General features: G+C 57.6%; 1 protein-coding gene across 5 annotated transcripts; it reads right to left on the bottom strand.

Annotated features, from left to right (window-relative positions):
- Positions 1–2,789: 2,789 nt before the first annotated feature.
- LOC148056915 (inositol 1,4,5-trisphosphate receptor-interacting protein-like 1) lies at positions 2,790–4,989 on the bottom strand. Of its 5 annotated transcripts, none has more exons than XM_087747062.1 (2): positions 4,069–4,989; positions 2,790–2,969 (listed from the first exon to the last, which is right to left on the bottom strand). In XM_087747062.1, the coding sequence occupies exons 1-2, from the start codon at positions 4,972–4,974 to the stop codon at positions 2,790–2,792; spliced, it is 1,086 nt and encodes a 361-aa protein (XP_087603188.1). In that variant the 5' UTR covers positions 4,975–4,989. The 5 variants fall into 5 exon arrangements, with proteins under 5 accessions (XP_087603188.1, XP_087603187.1, XP_087603186.1 ...); XM_087747061.1 differs by having other exon boundaries at positions 2,790–3,063; positions 4,169–4,974; XM_087747060.1 differs by lacking the exon at positions 2,790–2,969 and having other exon boundaries at positions 3,415–4,565; positions 4,653–4,989.
- Positions 4,990–7,396: the final 2,407 nt, after the last annotated feature.

The raw sequence follows: 7,396 nt of genomic DNA, 5'->3' as shown, positions 1-7,396 counted from the left end.
CATGACCGTTTCCTGGGGGGAGCTTGCTGCACTGCTTGACCACCCTCTCACTGAACAACTTTTTCCTAATATCCGATCTGAACTTCCCTTGATGCAGCTTTAAGCCAGTCCTTTGCATCCTAGCGCCGGACATCAGAGAGAAGAGATCAGCACCTCCCTCTCCGCTGCCCGTCCTGAGGAAGCTGTAGACAGCAATCCAGGTCACCCCTCAGTTTCCTCTCCTCTACGCTGAACAAACCCAGTGTCCTCAGCCGCGCCTCATAACGACATGCCCGCTAGTCCTTTCACCATCTTTCTCGCCCTCCTTTGGACACATTCTCATATTTTTATATCCTTCCTACGCTGTGGTGCCTCAAACTGCACAGAGTACTCGAGGTGAGGCCGCACCAGCAGTGAGTATAGTGGGTCAATCCCTTCTTTCAACGGGCTAGCTATACTGTGCCTAATGCACCCCAGGAGATGGCTGGCCCTTTTGGCCGCCAAGGCACGTTGTTGACTCCTGTTGAGCTTACCATCAGCCCAAATCCCCAGATCCCTTTCCAAAGCCCATACCCTTTGGTCTGCCGCCTAAGTTCCCAAAGGACATTCCTGGTCAGCCAAGCCAGCCTTCTGCCCCTCTTGCTTGACTTGTGACACATTGGAATTGCCCGCTCCTGTGCTCTTAAGAAACGGCTCTTAAAAAGTGACCACCATTTATGGACACCAGTACCCTCGAAAGCGGCTTCCCGCGGGACCTTACTAACTAGTTCCTTGAGCAGCCTAAAGTCTGCCCTCCCAGAATCCAGGGTAGTAGCTCTGTGGACAGCTTTTCCCATACCACCAAAGATCTTAAGCTCAGACATTTCTTGATCACTATGCCCAAGACAGCCACCGGTCATCACTTTGCCCACGACACCGTCTCTATGCACAAAGAACAGGTCTAGGAGGGCATCTTTCCTAGTTGGCTCCCTTAGGACCCCTCTCAAAAAGTTCTCTTCAACGCGGGCTTCAGGAATTTCCTGGGCCTGTTCATGTCTGCTCCATGACAGTCCCAGTTAGCAGCTGGGAAGTTGAACTCGCCCAGGAGGATGACACAGGGCGACTGATCTAGAGATCTCCCTTGATTCCTTATAGAATACTACATCAGTGTCATCATCCTGGCTGCGTGATCCATAGTAGGCTCCTGCAAGAACTTCCGCTTTATTGGCTTTTCCCCTAATCTTTACGCAGAGGCTCTCAACCACGTCGTCCTCAGCTGCAAGCGCTGTACAGTCCAAGCCCTCCTTTGCATACAGCACTACCCCTCCGCCTCGCCTGCCCCGCCTCTCTCTCCGGAACAGCCTATAACCGTCCATGCCAGCACTCCAGCCACAGGACTCTTCCCAACAGGTCTCACTTATGCCAACGATGCCAGAGCTCTGGGACTGAGCCAAGGCCTCTAGTTCCTCCTGTCTATTCCTCACAGCACGTGCATTACCGTACAAATATTTCAAATGCGCTCCGGCGTCCTCAGTACGTCGTGGAGCAGAGTGAAAGCTCTCGCTAGCGCGCCATCCCTCAAACGTTGCCATGCCGTCCCATAGCTTACCACTACTAAGCCCGATTTTATCCCTTGCCCCCTTCAAACCTGGTTTCAAGCCCTTTCCATCAGCCCCGCTAACTGGTGAGCAAAAATACTTTTCTCCCATTGAGAATGGTGCCTCTCGTCAGACCCCAGCAGGCCTGGTGTCGCATAGACCATCCCATGATTGGAAAACCCCATATTCTGCCAGTGACGCTAGCTTTGGAGCCAGGTATTGATACGCTGCGGCTGCCTGTTTCTTTCAATGTCATTCCCTACAACTGGGAGGACAGAGGAGAATACTACCTGCGCTCCTGATCCCTTTACCAATCTCCCCGAGGCCTTGAAGTCTCTTTTGACCGCCCTTGGGCTTCTCGTCGCGACTTTGTGGGTACCCACGTGACAAAGCAAGAGCTGGTAATAATCTGAGGGCCATACCGGGTTAGGAAGTTTCCTGGTAGCGCCTTCAACCTGAGCCCCAGCGAGGCAGAACCCTTCCTGGAAAGGCAGGTCTGGTCGGCAGACCAGGGGAGTAGTGAATGAATTCTTTATGTTGCTTTGCCTGGGCCTGTAGCTCTTGCTTCACCTGCCAACCTGTCCTCTCTCAACCCACCAGCTTTCCCACTTTTGCCCTGCGGATTCTCTCTGCCATCCCACTGGGGGCAAGTGAATGAGCAGCTGTGTGATGTCAAGCTGCCTGCTGGGATTAACCCACAACACCTGGGAAGCCAAAGCTCAGTGAAATCACTGGAACCAGAGCCCACTGCACCAGCTCTTCTGCAAAATGCTCCCCGACTCTGTGGCAGCTGAGCTGTCAGCACCCTCTGCCTGCGTTCCCCAACAAAGCGATGCACAGGCGCTCCCAGACGCAGTGTTTGTGTGTTAACCGAGTGATTTATTGACATCTTTGCCCAGGGTAACGCTGCCAGAGGGATTGGACTCTCTCAAAGAGGGCAGGCAGTCGCTGTCCAGGTCGTGACGGGAGTCTCTGTTGCCAGGCTCCTTGTACCGGCCCCTTCAGCTGCATGGGGTCCCACTCCCCAGAGCGTGCTTTTGCTGTGGAGGAAAGGTGCGGCAGCAATTCCCAGTGCCGGTTGAGCAGCGTGTTCCCCATGTGCGGCATCTTCAGTTCTGCGGCACCAGCTCCCCGGGGAGCGTCTTCAGGCCTGGCCCTGTGCCTGAAGAACCGCACCTCTGCCACAGCACAGCTCTCTGGCCACGTCCTGCTGCTGGTAACACTGGCCTCTGCCTACTCGAGGCTCAGGAAGGTGTCCGAGTCATCTTGCTGCAGACCAAAGACCATCTCAATCAAGAGGGTACTATCGCAAGCGTTTGTCAGCCGGAGCTTGCAGGAGCGCCTGGAGGGCAGCACTGTTAGACGGCAGTGTCTCCACTGAGGCAGAACCACCCAGGCCGCTTTTACCAATATCTGGAACCAGCGGGTGGTTTTCTTCATGTCCAGGTAGGGGCCGGTGCAGAGGGTGCCTAGGAGGCTGGGACCCTGATTTCTCCTCAGCTCCTCCAGTGAGTACACGGAGGCGCATCAGCGATGCGTCTCGCTTGCTCCCTGTACAGCCGGAGCTGCCAGCAAGAATTTCTGGGCCCACGTGAAACGCCATCCTGGCTGCAGCCAGTGCGAGGGGAAAGCAGGGCGAAACTAGTCGTTGTCGCCACTGTAGCTGTCAGCGGCTGCTGTGCTGGGGACAGCATCGAGAGGAGAACGCTGCTGCCGCTCTTGGCAGAGGGCTGCTGCGCAGGGTTTGCCCTTTCCTCTCTGTGTTCCGCGTTCTGCCCTCGTTTTCCTGCAGCATGAGGTGGTTGCCTGCCGTTGGCTCTGAGACTCAGAAACATAGCTCTGTGCATGAAGACCTCTTTCAGCGGCCGTAGATCAGCAGTCTTGTGAGCCGATCTTGCAGCTCATCGAGCTCACGCAGTGCCGCGGCATGCGCAGCTGGATCCTGCGCCAGGTGCTGGAAGAGGTTGAGCGGCTCAGCTGCTTGGAAGGCTGGGGGCAAGATTATCTCCTCGGGCACCCTCTCGTTGCCAAAGAAGAAGTGGTCGAGGCGTTTCTCCTCCAGGCAGCAGCGCAGGTACTGCATGATATCCTGCAGCCGCAGCAGGAAATGCCTCCTGCGCCAGCCTGACAGGGGTAGCGTGGTCAGGAGGTGCATCACAACTGTCTTCAAGGTATAGGTGGAAAAGCCTGTGGCCTCCAGGATGCGGGCATAGAGCTGCAGGCATTTGAGGTGGAAGCTATTAGGTGGGGCGTGCCTGGCCATATGCCTGAAGAACTTCACCTCTGCCACAGCATAGCTCTCTGGCCACGTTGTGCTTGGGGTGGAGATGGCCTCTGTAGTCTGGCTGCTCAGGAAGATGTCCGAGTCGCCTTGCTGCACCCCAAACATCATCTCAACGGACAAGGTTCTCCTGAAGGCGTTCGTCAGCTGCAGCTTGCAGGAGCGACTGGAGGGTAGCACCTTCATACTGTAGCGATGTGACTGAGGCACCTCCACCCAGGCTGACCTCACGCAGTTCTGGAACCAGAGGGCAGTTTTCTCCACATCTAGGTAGGAGCTGGTGCAGAGGGTGTGTAGGAGGCTGGGACCCTGATTTCTCATCAGGTCCTCCTCAGGGTGGTGGAGGAAGCACAGCATGTTCTCTGCCAGCTGCTCCCTCATGCAGGTGCACTCCAGCTCCACGTGGACGCAGGAGTCGTTCGCTGGCATCTCCCCTGCCGTGCCCAGCTCCAGGTGGAAGGTGTGCCCACGGGGGGGCTGCAAGGGCACGAGCAGGCTATAGACAGCATCATCCTCACAGGGATTCCAGCCTTCGAAGGAACTGCCCACCCCGATGGCTGGTTGCAGCACCGGGAAGAAGCCATTTGACGAGAGCACTTGGAGGACATGGAGGAGGTTGCCAACCAGCTCCTTCACCACCTGGCTCTTGTAGGCCAGGTTCTGCACTGGCCACTGGATACGCTTTGCAAAAAACCTGCCTAGATTCCTCTCATCATCAGGATCTTCTCCTTCGCTTTCTTCCTCCTCCTGCTCCTCTTCCTCCTCCTGGTCTGTGTTGCTACTGGAGCTGTCTTCGTCGCTGCTGTCCACCTCACGGATTCTTTTCCTCCACCGCCAGCAGAGCCCCAAGAGCAGGACCAGGACTCCAGCAATGGCCCAGAACTGCCACTGCTGCAAGGCAGCAAAGAGCAGGGCTCCCCAGGAAAAGCCGCTCTGCTCCTGGGCCCTCGGCTCCTGCCTCCTCTGCTCCTGGCTCCTCTGCTCCAGCTCCTGCAGCAGCCGAGCCATCTCCTGGCTCAGCTGCTCCGCACGCTGCTGCATGCGCTCACGTGTGGCCTCATCCAGCTCATCACCGACCATCGGCAGGTTCAGAAAGATGCTTTGCACAAGCCAGATGAGGAATTTTGTGGCAGCCATGGCCTGCAGGAAGAGGGAGAGAAGGGGTTCAGTGGGGCTGCGAGGGAGGGAGCTGGCAAGCAGGGGGAGGAGGGACGGGAGCCGCAGGGAGCTGGCGGCACCTAGGAGAGGGTGCGAGGCAGCTGGGAGGCAGCAAGGCCTGCGCCCAGCCCCAGCGGCGGTAGCGGCACCGTGCCCTGCCCCAGGCGCTCCCGTGAGCGGCTGGGCCCTCGATGCAGGGTGACAACCCACCCTGCCAGGGGCCCACGTTTCTGCCCCGGCCCTCGTCCAGCCCAGCCTCCCCCGGCGTGTGCACTCACCGCCGGCCCAGGCTGTACTGGGGCAGCACTGCCTGCTGGCGCCCCTGATAACTGCCCCCATTGTGACGCGTCACAGGCGCTAGAGTGCATCACAGGCATGCCCACCGGCCAGCCCCGCCCTTCGGCCCCACCCCGGCTCAGCGACTCACAGCAGCCCCAGGCACCTAAAGGCCCCCCACACCCACAAAGTACAGACCCACCCGCGTGGACAGGGCTCCCAGGGCCTCCCTTTACAAAGCAGGCAGAGGCCCCCCAAACCCTTACCAAACATCACATTGGGTGATGGGACCCGTGGATGCTTTGCTCCTTGAAATGCAATCCCCTGAGATGGGATCAGCTCCCTTGATGCTGACCTCCGTGCTCGTGGACATGGCTGTGCTCTTGGTGCCTTTGTCACACCGATGGGTGGGTGGTGACGTATACCCTGGCGGCGGGACGGGGCCTGTCCATGGCAGGATCTCTGTTCCTGCTGTGCCACTGCGAGAGGACATTGCTTCCAAAGAGACATTTCCCAAGGGTGGAGATTCCCCAGGCGGCAACGCCCGCTGCCGATAGAGCACCGTCTTCTCCATGCCCAGCATCTTCAGTTCTGCACTACCAGCTCCCTGGGGAGTGTCTGGGACGGGCAGATTCTCCGCCTGGACCCCAGTGAGTACACGGAGGCGCATCAGCGGTGCGTCTCGCTTGCTCCCTGCCCAGCCGGAGCTGCCTGGGAGTTTCTCGGTCCATGTCAAATGGCCACCATGGCCTTTAGAGTGAAAAGAGAAAGCAGGGCAAAAATCTTCTGCCACACAGCTGCCGTCAGGCCACTGCTTCTTATAAACGAGCCATGTACTGCACAAGTGCATGCTTTGAACTGGAGACATCTCAAAAGCTTTCTTTAACCTTGGTTCTCCACCCGGACCCCAGTGAACACACAGGGGTTCTCCGGCCACATCATGCTTGGGGTGGGGATGGCCTCTGTAGTCTGGCTGCTCAGGAAGAAGTCCGAGTGGCCTTGCTGCACCCCAAACATCATCTCAACGAAGAGGGCTCTCCTGAAGGCATTTGTCAGCTGCAGTTTGCAGGAGCAGCTGGAGAGTAGCAGCTTCATACTGTAGCGACGTGACTGAGGCACCTCCACTCAGCCTGAGATCACAAAGTTCTGGAACCAGAGGGCAGTTTTCTCCGCATCTAGGAAGGAGCCGGTGCAGAGGGTGTGTAGGAGGCTGGGACCCTGATTCCTCCTCAGGTCCTCTTTGGCGGGGTGGAGTAAGCACAGCGTGTTCTCCGCCAGCTGCTCCCTCATGCAGGTGCACTCCAGCTCCACATGGACGCAGGAGTCGTTCGCCGGCATCTCCCCCGTGGTGTCCAGCTCCAGGTGGAAGGTGCGCCCACAGGGGCGCTGCAGGGGCATGAGCAGGCTGCAGACAGCATCATCCTCACAGGGATTCTGAGCCTTTGAAGGAAGTGCCTGCCATGGTGGCTGCTTGCAGCACCGGGAAGAAACTATTTGAGAAGAGCACGTGGGGAGACACAGAGAAGGTAGCCCACCAGTTCCTCCACTACGTGGCACTTGTAGGCCAGGTTCTGCAATGGCTACTGGATAGGCTTTGCAGAAATCCTGACCAGATCCCTCTCATCATCCGGATCTTCTTCTTCACTTTCTTCCTCCTTCTGCTCCTCAACCTCCTCCTGGCCTGTGTTGCTGCTCGAGTTCTCTTCGTCGCTGCTGTCCACCTCATGGATTCTTTTCCTGAGCCACCAGCAGAGCCTGAAGAGCAGGACCAGGACTCCAGCAGCTGGGACGTTGAAGTCGCCCAGAAGGACGACACAGGGCAGCTGATCTGCAGATTTCCCTTGATTCCTTATAGAATACTACATCAGTGTCATCATCCTGGCTGCGTGATCCATAGTAGGCTCCTGCAAGAACTTCCGCTTTATTGGCTTTTCCCCTAATCTTTACGCAGAGGCTCTCAACCACGTCGTCCTCAGCTGCAAGCGCTGTACAGTCCAAGCCCTCCTTTGCATACAGCACTACCCCTCCGCCTCGCCTGCCCCGCCTCTCTCTCCGGAACAGCCTATAACCGTCCATGCCAGCACTCCAGCCACAGGACTCTTCCCAACAGGTCTCACTTATGCCA

The sequence above is a fragment of the Nipponia nippon genome, unplaced genomic scaffold (assembly GCF_047370975.1).
Source record: "Nipponia nippon isolate SJK-2023a ecotype South Korea unplaced genomic scaffold, ASM4737097v1 scaffold_11, whole genome shotgun sequence".
In the NCBI taxonomy this organism is placed as follows: Eukaryota; Metazoa; Chordata; class Aves; order Pelecaniformes; family Threskiornithidae; genus Nipponia; species Nipponia nippon.
The sequence above is the reverse complement of the archived record's forward strand: the minus strand, read 5'-3'. Positions and strand labels throughout refer to the sequence as shown.